General features: G+C 38.4%; 1 protein-coding gene across 1 annotated transcript; it reads right to left on the bottom strand.

The window, feature by feature from the left end:
- Positions 1-411: 411 nt before the first annotated feature.
- On the bottom strand, positions 412-2,297 carry cfap144 (cilia and flagella associated protein 144). Its single transcript, XM_088598637.1, has 4 exons — positions 2,003-2,297; positions 1,751-1,810; positions 1,117-1,220; positions 412-704 (listed from the first exon to the last, which is right to left on the bottom strand). The coding sequence occupies exons 1-4, from the start codon at positions 2,139-2,141 to the stop codon at positions 591-593; spliced, it is 417 nt and encodes a 138-aa protein (XP_088454763.1). The 5' UTR covers positions 2,142-2,297; the 3' UTR covers positions 412-590.
- Between the last annotated feature and the right edge of the window lie 16,633 nt (positions 2,298-18,930).

Here is an 18,930-nt window from a genome sequence, read left to right as displayed (position 1 = left end):
CATTCTACCTGATCATTTCTGTAAACTTGAAGCATGGTACAAAGACAAGTAAATCTTGCCTCTCTTTATATAAAGTTCTCCTGGATAAAGGTCTGCTAAACTATTAATAAAATAGTGTATCAGTTCTGAAATATGTATGATGTGAAGGGCAAAAGTGCTCTTTACAGCCTAAAAATGTACATAAACTATTTGTTCTCCATACACTTAAAAGAATGAACAACCTGATTGCATTTTGAGGGTGTGGTCCAGTAGTGTCCTTTGATTCACTTTTAAGAAGCCCCTGGTACAGCTTTAGGCTGCAATTCTGAACAAAAAGACTGAAGAAAGGGTTCAGTGATTATGATTGTATGTTCTCCTTATATTTTAAGTTTTTTAACCAAGACAGTTGATTTTAAAATAAATTAATTTGGATAGTTTGTCAAGATCTTGTTTAATCATTCAGTTTGGAAGACAGGTGGCCTCCATTGCATAGTTCAGCTACAGTTTGGGGCAGAATGCTGGTTTACAGCTGTGAACGTTCATTCTCCTGCTTTTCAAGGAGAGGCAATAGCTCTCCGCGTGTAACTTGCTGTTCTGCAGTGGAGGAAATGCTATCCCAGGTTCTGCGTTTGCTCTTTCAGGCGCCACGCTGCATCCATGTACTTTGTGATTTCTGAATTCTGCCGTGGGAAGTTGATCCTTCGATCGCTTCGATCTGAAACGATCTGCAACAGCAGCATGTGTTAAAAAAAAAAACTTCCTTTTAAGAAACTCATGCAGGACATTTAGTTCCTGGTCTGTTATTATGTTTGATTAAATATTAATTTTCCATGCAGATATTGCTTTGAAGATAGGAATCTAAATGTGGCTCACATAAGCAGCTTGCCCAATACTGGATTTCACTGTACAGGGTAAACTGCTACATATTTATGTGTTAATTGGTTAAATCACTAAATGCCTTTAACAGGTATTGATACAAATAAAACACTTCCAATGAGACACACTGTTTGAGCTACATATTCTCTTCACAATTTCTTGTGCAAACGTCTTATCAAACATACTGTATACTAAATCTATGAACTGCTAATCTCATTTGGCTTTCGAATGTTCCTCCAATCCATGCAGCTGTGGTCTTACCAGGGGTGTGGATATCCAGCCAATTTCCTGGCTCTCTGTCTGCGGATGGGTGTATTTCTTTGTAGGTTCCAGTCTAGCGCCGTGGATGATTTTTAAAAAATTAGCTAGGAGGCAAAAGAAACAAGAAACGTGTGTACAGTTGGCTACGTATGTAGTATTTCAAAACATGAAGGTAATTGAACAACATGTAAGCAGAAAATTGTATATCCGCAGCAGGGGTCTTATGGGAAAAAATATTAGAACTGTTCAGCTTTATTTTTCCAAGTTGAAACTTTAAAATTCTGGGGTAATTTCTTTTGAGTTTGTCATTTTAATTACCCAATAAGCAAACGCGTGATACTTTATTCCCACCTGACTAAGGCAATGTAATATTTCTAAGAAATGAAGGGATGGATGGACGTTCTTATGTGACTTGTAAGTAACACCAGGGGGACTGACGAAGCCTTAATGTGCTGTTAAGGACCTTAAAATTTGAAAAGATCCTCCAAAGCTGCACTGCGAAAAAGTGTAACGTATAATTCGAAGGACTGAAGACTGTTCTACTTTCTTAACCTACTGCGACCGTAGGGAGACAAAAACACTTTTAATATGCATCTTAAAACCAATCGTTTCTAAAGTGATTAACTTCACTTACGGTCTTCCTTCCCGTCTTCATTGGCGTGCCTCGGCATCGGCTTCCCAGGCAAAACGTGAACTAGGGGGAAAATATATATATAAATTAGATTGGTGTCGATTTCAAAAAGCAGTTTTTTTTAATCTTGTCTGCACTTTTCTAATTTTTGTTGGTCAAAATCGATAGAAGTCTCGAGGGAAATAAACATAACATTCAACATAATGATGTTTCGCCGAGACGCCGGTGATTCAATCTGTAAATGTTACTGCTTACGTTTTTTGAAGGGATTAATACTGAATTGGGTGTAGAGTTTTTGGCTTCGCTGTTCTTTCATGATAGTTTCACAGAGGATTGCGTTCTGGTGCACAATATCCACCGGCTCCTTCTCTTTTTCCTTCCCCTTAGCCGCCATCCTGCTCGGTGCTTCCAGCTAGCCGTCTTATCCCGATCAGAATCCAGCAAGAACAACTTGGAGTAAGGGAGAAATGCAAGGTGCTTCAGGAAAGCTGTCAAGTTAGAAAAGCGATAGGTTCGACCACGTTGGAACGCTGCTTGTTGCTCTGATGTGTAACTTAGCAACCATAAACAATGGACCGAATAAAACTTCAATGTATCGCAAGAGGGCGCAGTTCGCTCTTGTTTGTACCACAAATGCTGAATAATTGAAATTAAATTGATACTACTATTAAACCAAATATTAACTGCGCCTACAAAAAATCCTGCTTTAATGCTTCTTTAGTTTTAGAACGTCTCCTTTCACTTTGACTGTGTAATAAAATGCAACTCGTGCTCTTGGGATATGAACAGCTGTATTGTGTAATTTGAGTAGGCTGTATTGAGATTATAAACTTAAGAAGACAAATTAGATTTTTGGTCTTCAGTATGAGACTTTCCTAACATTTTAGACTTGTGAGATTGGTACTATGATCAGTGGTTAAATATTCACTCAAAATACAGGGAGGACAAGTTTGAATAGTTTGTAAACATGAAGGTAAATTGTTCTCAAATGTACTGTATGTGTCACAGGACACAGTTTAATTGAGTTCATAGGCTCTATTGACACTGAAGCTTGAGAAGCCATAGTTCAGCACACAGAAGTGCGGCTACATTGTCTCTAGGGAAAGTGAATATATTTTGTTTTAGAAGTGCTCTAGAAAAGCGTGAGTCTAATAGCTGCTGTAATGAAGTCTCAGAAGTGCAGAATGACTTACAGGACAGAGTTGAAGTATGTGATGATGGGATCCTGGATTTTTCAGTGACTTGAGCCATAGTGTGGAATGCCTGTTCTCTCGGAATGTTCTGAGCTGGCTTTTAGCAAACGTTGGAAACAGAGCTTTATTGTCTTTTATAATTGCGTTGCTTCCATGAGGTTACTCTAGATACTGATTCATTTAATCTGCGAACAAATACTAAACTTCAGCTGCCTTTGGGAGCGTTATGAGTGATTCATGGTATTTTGTTCCATTATTAAAGCACATAGTCATCTGTTACTTTGGACCAGAAATAAAAGGGCATCTTTTTTTAAAAAAAAAAGCAAAATAATGGCTACCTTGAAAAGCTGTCCCTTTGTATTCATCAAGCTTAGTTCTGGAATCAGATGTCATTATAACACTGATATTCCAGAATTCTAGATTTGTGTGCATATTAGGATCTAATGCTTCAGGCAAAGAACATAGAAAGCTGACCCTTGTTGTAACTAATCTCAGCTGTATTCCTGTCTGTTATGTTGTAAGAAACCATCCAAGTGACACTCCAACCCTCATTATGCACAGTGTAATGTTACCTTTTAAAGTGCATACACCTCCATTGAGCATCATTGAAAGATGAAGCTGTTCGAATTATTTTGTATATTGATGTCTTTAATGGGAATGCAAAGGCTGATCATGATTCAATCTCTAATTGACTAGAAAGGGAGTTATTTGTATTTTACTTGGTTTGTTTAGCAAAGACTGATGACTTTCCTAAATCTTTCTGAAGATCAAAATCTGGTCCTTTTCCTCGAATGGAACTTTGTCTCATAATTTAATTCATTTTGTACATTTTATGGGCTTACCCCTGGAGAAGGGCGATTGAGTTTTCTTGTATCAATCTGAAATGTACCCAGCACTGAAAGCTGTAATTCCAGGTTCTGATGACTTAATCCTACCTTTGTCAGTTTTCAGAACCGTCCTCTAAGGTGTCATTAAATGGAGTGAAAAAAGAAAGTCTTAAACCGTGTTAAGCAGTGTAATTCCACTCAGTTGTTTTTAATTGACTTGTTATAAAGTAAAAGGCTGCATTAGTCAAAACCACACTGCAATGCTCTGATGATAAAATAGCTTTTGCCTTGTTGATAACAAAGGAAGCACAAACTGTGACGGAGATAGTGCTTCTTGAAATGTTTAACAAACCAAGGTATGTGGTGATGGAAATATTAATCCCTGCTCATTCATGTGCAGCTGGGCTAATAGGTTTCCAAGGCACTCTGTAGTCATCTCTGTGATCTTTGATGAGTTTTGACAACATGTTTAAACAACCAAGTTCAGGCGAAATGAATAAAACCAATGAGTCTGGTTCCCCTTGTAGGTTTTTAATTTGCATTGTAGATAATATTGTTTAAACAATTCCTACAGTTTAAAAGATGTGAGGGTTTTGTATTGTTGTGGGTCTTCTAAAAAGCCATATTTTGTTTTAGTTGGCCAGGTCAGCTTTGTACGTGTGTTCTTGGTTCTTTGCTCTTGTGATATTTGTTTTTCACTAACAATTAATACAATTAATAACCCGTTGTCACTTCACATAATGTACATTATGTACAAATTATTTAAATAAAGTAATGTTTTTTTTAAACATTTTTGTGTATTATTGCTTCATTAGTAAACGCATGACTGCTGATTCCTTATGAGCTGATCCGGGGGGGCCAGTGAGAACTGACCAGGCTAGTGGGCAGGATATTTGTAAAGCCTTTATTGAAGAAATTGGGTTAACAATGGCCAAGATACAGCGTTTTGTAGTTCCTGTGAATGGAGTTCTATTCCCTCATTGGAAGTGAACAGCTTGGTTTGTCTTTTGGCTATACAGGCTGCACTCTAGCCATGGAATTCCAAATGTTTGTGAAATGCTGTTTGAGCATCTGAGCTGAGTTTTGTTGCTAATGTTTGGGCAGATTTTCCACAGTACAGCAAAGGATTGTGTGGCTTTAACTGTGGCTTTATTGTGGGGTCAGCTAAACCTACTTCAGTGAAGTTGGACCAATTTAGCATTCATCCAACCATTTTGTAACCACTTTATCCAATACAGGCAAGAGAGCTGAAGAGCTGGAGCCTGTCTCGGCAAAGAACAGGCACAAGGTGGGATACATCCCTAATGGGACACCAGTCCACCTCAGGGCACACACAGACAAACGCAACTACCCACACCTGGGCCAGCTTTTCCCAGGAGACAATTAACCTACTAGTATGTCTTTGGACTGTGGGAGGAGAAAACTCAAGTGAACACATAGAGAACGCGCAAACTCCACATAGACTACCCCAGGAGGTGAACCCAGAGCCCCCGTGCTGCAAAGCAGCGATGCTAATCACTGCACCACCAAATGTAGTATTAATAATTAATATTGATTATATAATAATACAAAAGCCATTATTGCCTTTTGTCTGTTAGTAGTGTGCTGTTGTGATTGTGTGACAGCATTTTTAAATCATGCCCTTTTTCTGCGTGGCAGCCCACACAGATTTATCCATTCTAAAAAGTACAGAATAATGCTTTGTGAGAATCTTACAGTATAAACTAAAACATTGGAATGGGACTTTCTAGTTTAAACACGGGCTCCTGTTCCATTTGTGAGCACAAGTCATCCATAGCTGCAGGCTGAAAAAGGACAGATAAAACAGAAAGAAAATACACCACCTAGCGTATTGTCTGCACAGACATGCAATAGGATACACTGCATCTGATCTGGTTTCAATTGTATTGTGAAAAAAAAAGAGGCCACGGTGTTCTGTGGGTCCAGATAAATTTGTTTGCTATCACCTCGTGGCACCAGCAAATGTACATTATTATGGGTTTGCCTGGCTGACAGACTTTCTGTGTGGGTTAGGAGGACACACTTGGAATATCATAATCTATAAGATAAGCCTTGCAATTGCAGATGGGGAGTTGTTTTAGTGTTGTCTTTTTTTAATTTCAAAGAACTGTGCTACGCTCATGAGCGCTTGGCATTGTGTCTGAAAGATCATATTTGTATCCCTGCTCTCAGAATGGAATATAATTTCCTAGGTTTGGGCTTTTAGCCGAGGAGATTAAACAGGTTACACTGATCTTACATTCCTAGCTCTACCACACAGTGGATAAGAAAAAAAAAAACCAACTAACAGCACATGATCAGCAATACCTGATAAGGAGCTGTAGGTTTCTTGCAAGTTCCATTCTTCTTCCTTTGGTAGTTACTTGGGAAAAACACTAGAGGGCGGTCGTGCTCATATAGGATTCAGAAGAGCGGGGACTGCGTTCTTTTCGAATCAGAATCCATTTGTCTTTATAAAAACTGAACTGTAAAAACAGAACACGGGTTAGCTAGCAAGGGAGGCCATTAGGTGCATTTTTTTTCTTTAGATAGTTATGAATTATATTGGTTGTATTACAGTACTGCTTTACAGTACTAATATTTTTTAATGAAATGCTTATATAAAGCTTGCAGTATTAGAGCTATGTCAGAATTCAACAGGAGTGATTAAGCAAGAAAGGCTACAACTCAATTCAACAAGGCTGCATTCTTAGTAATTCTGAATAAGTCATCATTATTATTATTGCACTGCAGGCAAAATTGAACAACGTGAAGTTAAAAAACACTGTTTCATCCACTCACTGGTTTTAAAAATTCTCATCAAAACTCTTAGTATAGGTTTATACTGTTTTAAGTTAATTCTTCACTGGTTTTACAAATCCACTTATGTTTGCCATAAGAATAAAATGTGTGTCATCATTTTTGTACTAGGCTGGTGATTTTTATTTGTGACTAATGATAGCAATGTCATGCGCTGGAAAAACAAGATTTTTCCAAAGCTGGTGTTCAATGAGAGTTCTACAAGAGAATTCCTTAGGGAAGACAAAGTTTACCTCATACCTGCAATATATACTGTACTGAAGTATCACTCGTGACGACCATCATGTGTTCAACAGACCTACAATTAGACTCTAATGCGCTCTAAAATATGCTATCCTCTTCCTTTGTTCGTGCTTTCTGGGTCCACACAACAACTGTGTCCTGGAATTCTGTCACCAGAGGGTCTGTTATTCCTTCTGATTTGAAATGCTCTACCAACATTACTACCAACATTACTTGCTATGTCAGTGTTTTTCTTTGTTGTGGAGTAGTAGTTATTCAGCAGTACTTGGGATATGAGATTTTATTCTATATGATGAATTGTAATCTTGTTGTCGTGTCTTTGGAGGAAGGAATAGTTTGCATTTTCTCTTTGTGAGTAAATCATTCAGTATTTGTTAGCAGTAATAAAAAGCTGTAGTGAAGTGTCTTTTCTTAACTCTCATTGGCGCATTGGCTTCTACAGTGTATCTGTTGGCATCTACAGTATATCCATTGTCTCCTGACAGAAGATCAGAATTGATATTATAAGAGAGACTTCAAGTGTCATGGATATTGAAAAGTATGGGTTGTACTGTGTACAGTGGCTATCAAAAGTATTCACCTCTCCTTTTCACATTTTTTCACGTTTTACTGTGTTACAATTTGGAATTATAATGTATTTGGGATTTTTTGCCATTGATAAACACAAGTCAACAATCACTCGTTTTCTGGTTTTTAATTATAATTAATTTAGGAGGATGTGTAGAATTATGTTTTCACTTTGACATTATGGATTGTTTTGTATCGGCAGAAAATCTCAAGTATATTTTGACTCTATATTATAACATAGTAAACTGTGAAAAAGTCCAAGGGGCTGAATACGTTTGATAGCCCCTGTACTTAGATGGGAGAGGGTAGAAAATTACAGTCTATTATGTTGGCTGAAGGAATTCCTACTTTAGCTTGAATGTTGTGGATAGAAGCAACTTATGGAGAGTTGTAGTAACGCTTATGGATCTATTGCATATATATACTGTATGTATGGTACAGTAACTAAGGACATGGATAAGGACAAGATAAGGACTTGAGATAACAAAGACACTTTAAAATAAATTGCAGGTAAAACAGATGGTTCTACAATTTCTTATAGGTAAATAATTGCATAATCATTCACCTCTCTGCTGAGAATAATGTACAAAATAATGGTTTGTAATTTTCTATAAGAAGATGGAATGTGTGTTAACTTTTCACTTCTGTACATCTGTACGGTAATAAGCACAGTCATATCTCCTATATCTCTGCTTTTGACTGTTGCATGAGAAGAATTCTTTTCTACAGCACCGTGTTTATTTCATCACCACGAATTCAGTGGCTTCCTCACCTGAAACTGTGCTCACCACTCAGAGTGAAGGGTTCACTTCTCAGGTCTCATTCCTCACTCAAGTGGGAGTTTGTCTGGTAAGAGGAGCTCCTCAGACACGCCTGGGAATGCTGTCAAAAGCGGATCGGACAGACAGGTGAACAAGGAACAGACAGCGGGCATCGCTGAAAGTGAAAACCCCCATAATTAGTGGTTACTTTTTTAAACATTCTTTAAAGGGATGCAGTTGAGAGTTTCGTTTTTAAACTGATGTTCTTCTCGGTTTACTTTACAGTTAAGTATCGGCTGTCATTTTTAGGAATGCAAAGTTTTGTAGAGTGGAAGATCTTATGAGTGACTGGGAATCTGTTGCTGAGGGTTTCCATTGTTGCAATACATCTGAGGATCTCATTCAGGTTCCTGAAAGAAGCCAGGGGATTTGCTTCCACAATAAGACTGGGCTGCTTGTTCCATACTCCATATATCATAACAGGAGGATATCATGCTTTTTTTATCTCAGAAGTGTGGCTAGCATGCCTCTGTATTTGTATTATTGATGCATGAAATAGTGTTTCTGAATGGGGCCTTTTCTTTCCTTTAGGCTAAATCTAGCAAACCATGCATATAGCACATCAATCTCACCTGCAAAAATTACTTTTTTTTATTACACTGAAATATCTTATTGAGCTACTCAAGTGTTTCATTTAATTTTTTATCTTTATCTTTTATGATATTGTTATGATATTTATGCTACACACATTGTCAGATTCAGAAATTTATTTCCAAAGGTGGCTAAAACGTTTATACGCATATTTAAATTCATCACAGCTCTTTGCTTCATAGCTTCTTTGAAACCTTTAAAGCAGGGATGGGCAGTGTCTCTACAGGTGTTCATTCTTAGCTTTTGAACAAGCTCAGTCAGCTCATTATTGGCTGAAGGGGACCAATTTAGCAGCCTCTCTCAGGTTCTTAAGGTGCTTGTGCTTTAAAAAGACCTAGAAACCATGCAGACACACTGGCCCTCCATGACCGAGATTTGTGATAGTTAATGTCATCAAAAATAAAATCATTAGTGTCACTTTATATAAGTCAAGATTTTTGATGGTCAGCCATGAGCATTTGGATATGTCCTAGGTCTCTGTAAGATGGCACCCAGAAACCTCAGTTCTCACAATTTCCAGCAACATACATAATCAAGTCATTTTCTCATCTTCAGTGAGGATCCAGGCACCTGTCATGCATTTAGGATTTTCCTTGATCAAGGTGTATTCTCTGCTGGGTCAATGCAGACCAGACCCGGCCCCTGGTGATTTACATTTGGTCCACAATTTGCAGATGGCAGATGATTGAAGGAGACTGCTGAGGCCTGCCTAGCGCATCAACCTGAAGAGTTCATGTGTCATCTGTGGTTTGGCAGTGTAAAGAGGAGGCCGACAATGCACACCCTTCTTAACTCACTTTTGTGTAATTATTGAATCTCTAGAGTATTGCACACCAAGCTCTTTCAGTCAATTTCTCCATGAACGGTTTTGACCAATGCCAGTTCATTTTAATGCGCTTTTAGAAATCGGGCTATATCCTGACTGGTGCACTTGGTTTAATGAGATATCTGCCCGATCACAGCTGGCACAAGAAAGGATGAGGTGATTTGGACACACTGCTGTGTCGGCTGTCAAACCAGGATGAGTCATAGAACAGTGTTAGTGGTGCTGCTGGGGGGAGTATTGCTAGTAAGAGGACTTGATTAGTGATGAGACCAAAAACCATCAGCTCAATTGAAGCATCAACTGTGAACCAATCATGTAAATGTGGAGAAAATTAATGGTAACCTGGTAAAACAGATTAAAATCTAAATATTTATGTCAGTGACATATGTCTGCGCTGAGCTATTTTCCCGTCCATCTTTTCTTACAGCTCACATGCCCAAATTTTAGTAATTTAAATTAACTTTATCATTATTACTTTTCGGCCCTGGGCTCAATTCCCAGCCTGGACTGCTATCTTCGCAGTATTTTCACGCTCTCTCTGTGTTCACATGGGTTTCCTCTCATAGTCTAGATACATACTGGTGGGTTAGTTGGCTTCTGGGAAAATTGACCCTTGTGTGAGTATGTGTGCCTGTGTGTGCCCTGCAATAGACTGGTGTCCCATCCAGGGTGTACCCTGCCTTGCACCCGTTGCCATGTGAGATAGGCTCTTACTCCCCTGCAACCTTCAATTGGATGAAGCTGTTAGAAGGTGGATGTATTTCTTTGTCTTTGAAGGTGGGATTAAGAGCACAACAAATTCATAAAATGCAAAACAAAAATATATATTTTTTTATTTTGAATTGAACCTTGAACACACTTCCCCCCTCCTACTTATACATAATTTCTTATGGAAAATTAGTGTCTAACTAATGCGATTTCAGCTTCCATGAGATTTTTCTGTGATGCATCTATCATGTTACACCACTTGTCATCCAAACCCATTCTGAGATATTCAAGGGGGCTCAAGTCCGGTGAGCAGGGCACATTCTGTCTTTTCTAACTGTCACATTCTCATCTTACAAGAAAATAATTGTCACAAGAGCAGCATCGAGTATTGTCCTGTTCTGTCCTGTCACTTCAGGATGATACAATAGGAATGGCAACAAGTGAGGCCTCAGGCCTACAGTAGCTCTATGTGCAGTCAATCTCCTGAAGGAAGCACTATTATTCAGGCCATCACAGTTGGAGATCCCCATCTTTTGGTCTGTTGTACACAAGAATTAGTGTACTGAGTCATTCTACCTGTCTGTGCCACATTGGCTTAAGTCAATTAAAGTATTCTACACAACACCTTGGTTCATTGCTAATGTTGCTGAAACCACCTCATTCCGTTGTATCGTTTAACACTGGGCCCCTGTTCAGTTGTTACCTTGTTACCTTGCAAGTGATAACTGTTAAGGTGCCCTCTATCAAATTGCTTTTGTTTGTGTTTTCGTGAACTGGTGGACGGGACAGCATCAAAGCCATCATGATGATGTGTCAGTGTCGGTGAAGTGACGCGTGGTCTCCTATACTATGGTCTGACTATGTTTGGCTGCAACACCATTGCCAGGTTAGGAATCGCTGCCTGTTTAGACACCAGACTGTGGGCGCCAGTGTGCTGACATGACACAGCCTCCAACGTACCGATGAGACAAGGGCTTTGTTCTTTTGAAAACTGGGACATGTTTCTTCCTTTCTATGTTTTTCTCTTTTGAAAATTCTCTCTACACTTGCATTCTGTAGGTTGAATCACCCCAGCACCTGAGCCAAATCAATCATTAATGAAGTGATTTAGAGCTTATGCAAGTAAGTCCCTACATTGTATAATGGTCATCATGAACATGCAGTTCATCAAAATGATTGCAACAACATGTAAGCAATATACAAAATCCTTCTACCTTTTTTAAAAAAAACATACATGCATTGAGTGATAAGTTTCTTGTGTTGCTCATTATACGTTTCCCTTTATTCAGGACATACAGGAACGAAGATGTAAGTTCTAATCAGAATCTGGTTTCGTGAAATACACTGGCATTCCAGTTATACTTAAAATCTCTTGATGGCTTCTGTTTTACTTAGTGACTTGGTGACAAGTAAACGTATTACGTATTGGATTTCCAAACAAGAATCCTTCCATGTTTGCAGATTGTCAGTTTGGACCCTGCCCTGTTTTAAATGCACAAGTAACAGAGCCGTGTCTGTAAAACTGAAAGAGTAAATGGTAATATTGCTCTCAGCCATGCATTGTCCATTAAGGTAACTTACATGTGTCTAGACAGTGATGCCTTGTGATGTTCTAAGAGGCAGTATGAGTCTTAGGTTTTCAATATTGAATCCATCTGATCAGCTCCCAGTTTCCCCGTACTCTCTTTTAACTCTTCCAAGTAGAATTCCTCTCTTCTGAATATTTAAGCCAGGAAAAATTAGAATCAATACATGTCCTGTGACATCGGTTATGTAGGTTTATTTCATTGTGAGAACTACAAAGTGTGTATGGCTTATTTAAGTTGTGATTAGAACTGGTATAACAAGGCTATAAACCACTCTTTTTAAATAGGGTGAAAAAATAAATGAATATGTCTATTTCTGTTGAATATCTTTTACTAGAAGCCAGATTGTACCTCTACTTTAATTTTGTGTACTGTTTTATTAAATTATAATTTGTTAAATTTATATGCTGTAGAATAACTTTCTGAAACAAATTTGATGACTTAATATTGAACTGTAATATCACATTTTGTGATATTACACCTTCAAAGTTCTGTCAGAATGTTATGTTACATTAATGCTCAGATGACCTTTCTAACTCTTAAGAGAACATTAAGATTGAAGATGATTTGTGTCTAAGTGGAAGCTGAACAACTAGGTCACAGTGTCCTAGAATTTTAGATTTTTATTACAGTCTTTAAAATTTGCTGGTGTAATCTCTGCTTAAAGCATTTAAGAAGTTCACCTCACATGCCCCAATTTCCACACCACCACAAAACAAATAAATAAAACTGCATATATGATTATAAAACCAAGGGAATAAACCATGTCTTTGCCAGCAGTGAGAATTATTTACAACCTAAATCTGTTAATGGGCAGAGGATATCAATCTTCTCTGTTGAGTAGTTTAGTAGCTAGGTGAATCTAAAATGCCCTTCAGACACGTTTTAGAGGAGCCCAGAGTTTGGGCCTCAATTTCCTGAGGAAGTATCACTTTGTGATTTCATTGTTTCCCCTTGATTCTGTGTCCTTGTTTTTCTATCATGTATGGTGCAATCCTTTGGATTCACTGGGTCTATAATCCGTGGAATTTTATATGCTTGGATCAAATCTTATTTGTTCTAGTCTGAAAATATTTAGTTTTAGACTATAAATGACAATTTTCTGATATCCGGATGCAGTTTTCTTATTAACTCTTAAATCCGGGTTTGAAAATTGGCATATTTTTGGTCCCTAGCCATTAAAAGGTTGTGCTGGTGCTATGGTATTATGTGATAATTGCTGTCTTCTATTGCAAGGTGTCTTCAATACATTTCTGTGCCACCCGTGACATATTAGCACCTATTGCTTATTTTAATATCAGCCCTACTATAGATTGTAGTTGGTTCATACTCAGCATGTTCCTATTACAGCACCTGTGCTCGAGATGCTTTTTATATTCTCATCACTCAGCTCTGCTGCCTTAGACTCTGGTCACCCAAGTGATAGAGGCCTCCAGTGTCATCAAATGGCAGGTTAGCAGTTCTTACAGTCCCTTCAGAGACCAACCCACAACTTTCATTTCCCAGCTCTTCCAGTTGTATAATGTGTTTCCCTGCAGAACTGCATTCCCCTTTAGTGTTTATGCCATCACAAGGTCTCCTGATACTGGAACATCCGGTAAAGAGTTTGATTTTATTAAGGCTGATTAATCTGGGGTTAGATGCAGGATTACTGCATGCTAAAGACCAATGGTGGGCCAAATGATGTTTTTTTTTTAATTGTATTATTGTAGCTTTCATTCTCAGAAAGCTGGTCTAGGATGATAAATGAGTTGTACTTGTGCCAGAATGAAAATTAAAGCACTGATAGACCAGCCCTGGTGTGAGTGCTTGCGTGAGTGTCTGTCTGCCCTGTGATGGGCTTGCGCCTGTTGTTTGCTGGGATAGGCTCCGACTCTCCTGCAACCCTGAATTGAAGTGGTTAGAAAATGGAAGGTTGGACATAGTATATATACTTAACATTAGATTATGTTCCTGCATTGCTAGTTTCATTGTATTACTGTAATATAAGCAGCTTGGGTTTTACTGGTTTTGTATTTATAGAAAACTGTTCTTTTAAAACTTATAATCCATTTAGGTATTGAAATACTATCTGCAGATGATATTGCTTCTGTTATTGCAATATGTTGAATTACTGTATTATGTATTGTTGTTATACTGTTGATGTTGCAATTTGTAATAAAACTGCATATCATTGTCAAATTGTATTAAAATATGTTTATAGGCAACAAGTTTCTCTGTAATTTCTATGAGTGCATAATAGTCCATCTACACTGATTATGTACAGTGCACCAAAATATCTTTCTCACAAGCTTTATAATGACATCTCATAGCTATAAACATGTTTAAGCACAGTTGATTGTGATCCAAATGTAGCTACTGGCTTCATAGGTAAAAAGGAAAATCAGGCTCACTAGATGTTACACAAAGGAGGCTTTTGTTTAAACAAGTGCCTACTGCTGTCAGTGTACAGTAACTGTGGATAAGGCTTTTCAGTGCACTGAAATTAATATGAAACAAATTTTGCTTGTCTTTATGTAGGACCTACAGCTGTTTGTGTAACTGACAGCACTCTAAAGATTGGCAGGCTTTAAGGAACCCAGACAGTATTCTTAAGCCAAATGAATCACAGGGCACATCAAATTTCACATCCAGGGGATTTTTCCACCTGTCCCACTGTTAAGTGTGCTGCCGATGCTCTTCAGAGGAAAGTCTTTTTCTTAATAGGAGCTGTCAACATCAAGTCAAATGTGTGTTCTGGCTCGCTTTAGGCATGAAAACCTGCTGAACAATCAGACTGGCATGGTCTAAGCTAGAACATGACACCACCAGGTAACCTGAGAAATTTGTTAGCACAGTTTTCTGGAATCCATGAGTATTTCTGAAAGGGTTGCATAACATGTACTGTATATGGTGCAATTATGCCTTGCACCAAACCATTTTTTACTACCTCTCACACTCAGGGATGGGCAGGCATGTGTTGGGCCCAGTTTTGGTTAGAGGCCCATACCAAATCTATTTAAAACTCAACTGACCTACAAAGTAAATAAGAAAGTAAATATGTCTTAAGACTGTGGGAAGAAACACGAGCACCTGGAGTAAACCCACGTGAACACAGGGAGAACATACAAAGTCCACGTAGACAGTTCCAGAACTGAACCCAGAGCCCCAAGGCAGCAATGCTAACTACTGCTGCTCACAAACATATATGTCATGTCATTTGCCAAACCGCTTTATACCATACAGGAGCCTACCCGGCAAGCAACGAGCGCAAGGCAGGGTACACCCTGGACGGGGGGCCAGTCCATCACAGGGCAAGTGCAAGCAAATCATACTTGGGGACAATTTGGAGACCGCGGTAAAGGCCGAAAGGGAAATTTGGCCCGGACACAGGAATGGCTCTCTACTCTTATTGAGAAATGCCCGTGGATCCTTAATAACCACTGAGAGTCAGGACCTAGGTTTAACTTCTCACCTGAAAGATGGCGCCCACTACAGTATAGTGTCCCCGCCATTATACCAGGGCATTAGGACCCACACAGACTGTGGAGTGAGCGCCCCCCACTGGCCCCACTAACACCACTTCCAGCAACAACCATAGCTTCCCAGGAGGTCTCTCATCCAGGTAGTGACCAGGCTCAACCCTGCTTAGCTTCAGTGGGTAGCCAGTTTAGAGCTACAGGGTGATTTTCTGTAGCTGCTGGCTGCAAACATATATAATTACTAAAATTAGTGTGAAATTGAAAAAAAAATCCTTTTTAAATATTAAAAAGTCTTCAATGCAGATTTCAATTTGTGTTACTTTTAAAATGTTTCCCCTCCAGTTCTGCTTGCATGTCCCACCTCAGACCACTTCAACCATTTCGTATGAACAGAATGGCACAGTCATGAGCCTGCTTTCTTCTTTTTCTTCATGGAGACGTTTCTGCTTCGGTTTCATTCTCCCCAGTGTACGATATTATCAGCTTGCAGCAGTGAGGCTAAGTTGTCTGGGGAAAAAAAAGGTAAAAGAAGAATGAGCTGAGATAACACCTTCCCACTGACAAACATGGAGAATCAGAGGCGTCAGTGGTGACATGCATGCTTACAATCAAAGAAAGATAAACACAAGTGTCTACTCTGTCACGCACAAATGATCTTGTCTTGTGTAAAAAAAAACGTTTTGAGGCAGTATTGGCGTAGATAACATCCTGCACTTCCAAGAGGAGACCATTTAGCACAAATTGCTCACATATGGATTTGTCTTCGTGATGAGTCTTTTACAAACATGAACTGCTTTGCTTGATGTGATGTTTTGGTTCATTTCTCAAACCTTGATGGATTATTTGCATGCAGGACAAAAAAGAAAGCTGTGCAAAATGGAAACGTCCTATCAACACAATAAGACTTGTTAAGTTCTTGAATCATATAGCATATATGTTCTTTAAAGAGCTGCTGAAGTTATTGCAGAACAATAATAACAGTAATCTGTAGAGGCAAAGAGCCTTGAAGAATGCATTTGGGATAAATGTAACAACCTGAGCTAATACTTTGGTGTGTGTCTCTGTGCGAATTCACAACGTGGGGGTGTGTATGTGTGTGATTGGACACTTGCATGGCGGGTGAAATGCCTTCTCAGTTGTTCCCAGTCCAGAAGAGACGGCACCTGTGATTAAAACCAAACACTGTCTGCTAAAAGGGTTTGTGACTCATTTCCTCAGTGCTTTCACAGGATGCGTTTGGAGATTATGTTCATCTGGACCCGATAAGTAACGTTTCAGTCTGAGAAAAGAACCGGCTTTACCTCAGTGAAAATAAAACCATTCTCCGACACACCACTCCTGGGTAACCACCTGGACAATAAAGCTTGCCTACTACAGTGAAACACACCATATACATTTACCAACTGCACAAAGTTTTAAAAATGTGTTTAAAATTGTCTTCTTTAAAATATTTTAAACTACTACTGTGTTAGAGCCTTAAGCATACATCAATGATTGAAGGAAAAAAGTGATTTTGCTAAGTGACATTTACCCTGCAAGTGTTCAATGTTTTCTCTTTTTTTGCTGTCTTTGATTTGTGTTATTTATTGATTGGTTAATCGAAGCAAGAGGCTGCAGTTTATGCTCTGTGATTTTCAAAATAAGAAATATGATTTTCAGTTTCAACATCACATTTGCAGGCATGCCGTTGAGAAAACTAACAGAGAAGGCTGTTCAGGATTGGTCATTTTTGTACATGAGTTTAGGTTTCAACTGTGTTAGTCCCAGTTATGTGCTGTGCAATTTACTATGTTTACCCTATTTAAGTTAACATTTCTTTCCTTAAAGCTACAGTACATATTGGCGCATTCTATATCCATTTCAAAAACACCCGAAAGAAAAAAAGGGTCCTCAGGGCAGCACTTGATATTTAACAAGGTACTGAACTATAATTCAAAGTAATACAAAACCCACATGCTGAGCCCAAAATAAACTCAAAGGTGCTCTAGAGTCACACAGCTCAAACTGTCTTAGGAAACAAAAACATTTACTGAGACACGTGGCTAAAATGATACTCTTTCCTTCCAGCTAGGCTGTTACTACTGCATTACAGGGGCTTTCAGGAGCCCCTTTTAAAACCAAAGCAAACTGAGTGCAGATCAAACTACTACTAGAATGCACAACCCTGAAATTAAAATCTCCTGCCACGACCTCTTTCACCATCTGTCTTCTATGTAAACCTTTTGTTTTTCCTTCTGGAGTTTCTGTGTTTTTATAAACTTTTTGGGGGGTTCTTTTGGCCTGGTTCAGTTTATTCAGGTGGTGGAAGAGAAGCAGAGATGCTTTCGTATTGAGCAGTAAGCATATGGAAAGTTCTTCTTCTCATTCATCCTCTGCCCTACCATCTGTGCATGGGAATGGACAGTATGGTAAATGAAGTTGATTTGGAAAACAATTCTGAGAAACAAAAGAGTTGTGTAAAGTATACTGTATATACATAATGTTTTACTGGGCTGTTAAACATAATAGAGAAAGCTATCATTAGAGCAAGTAATTATATTTAATAATCGCTTGTTCAGAAACATTCTTATTTCTATGCGTGATCTTATTATGTTTGTTGTTTTCTGCCTTTTCCCCTAATAATTTCTCATTTCGCCTGACATTGTTTTGCATGGTCATTCAGTATCTTTCACTTCAGTGAAAACTGAATTGTGCAAACAGTTGAAACGTTTTTAGTTAACACGCCTTTTTTGTAACATGCTACACAGCATCAGTAGGAAAAATGATATAATCGATCAAATAAATCTTTCCCTTTAATGCTTTAGATTTATTGATTGAAGATATTCATTGTCAAGATGATTTTAAAGACAGCAGGAGGCCTTCATATAATAGGGGTACAAAACATGTGGTTGCGATTACACTTCATAGTAAAAGAGTATCATAGTATAATAATAATAATAATAATAATAATAATAATAATAATAATAATAATAATAATAATATATTATTATTACATTATATATTATTATTATTATTATATTGCATCAGGCTTTGTTTGAATCCCACCAATCTCTGGATGCCCATATTTCGGCACATTCAGGATGCATATCAGATGGATGGCATAAGTGACCTGGTGGGTACCTTTTTGTAGAGCAGTCTTCACTTTGTGATTTTGTTTATTTTATAGCATTTATAAATGTGTTAAAAATAAAAAGGCATAACAGAAACTTGACATACTGCGAAGACATTTCTAACCCATTACCATTGGGTCCTTCCTTTCTGTGGTTCCCAACCCTGTCCCCGGAGACACACTGTGTTTGCTGTTTTTTCTTTCCAGCTGAGCTCCAAATCTTCACTGCTAATTGATGCAAAGGAACAGGTAAAGGCTTATTCCATGCTGAAAGGAGAAGAAAAGAAATACAATGTTTCAGCTGTGGAGCCTTCTTCAGGTGGGTACCTGATACCTGAAGAAGGCTCTAACAGCCAAAAAACGTGTTTCTTTTCTTCTCTTTTCATCATGGAATAAACCTTTACTTGTTCCTTTGCAGCCTACGCATGCTG

Source organism: Lepisosteus platostomus, chromosome 11 (genome assembly GCF_059453375.1).
Source record: "Lepisosteus platostomus isolate fLepPlt1 chromosome 11, fLepPlt1.hap1, whole genome shotgun sequence".
NCBI lineage: Eukaryota > Metazoa > Chordata > Actinopteri > Semionotiformes > Lepisosteidae > Lepisosteus > Lepisosteus platostomus.
Note: the sequence above shows the minus strand (reverse complement) of the source record. Positions and strands in the feature narration are given on the sequence as shown.

What these genes read in the sequence shown, in the direction of transcription:
- cfap144 (XM_088598637.1), bottom strand. Translation starts at nt 2,141, where the DNA reads ATGGCGGCTAAGGGGAAGGAAAAAGAGAAGGAGCCGGTGGATATTGTG. An exon ending in TGAAGACGGGAAGGAAGACC is followed by an intron (nt 1,221 to 1,750) that starts GTAAGTGAAGTT and finishes TTTGCCTCCTAG; the next exon opens with CTAATTTTTTAAAAATCATC. An exon ending in GCTGGATATCCACACCCCTG is followed by an intron (nt 705 to 1,116) that starts GTAAGACCACAG and finishes CTGCTGTTGCAG; the next exon opens with ATCGTTTCAGATCGAAGCGA.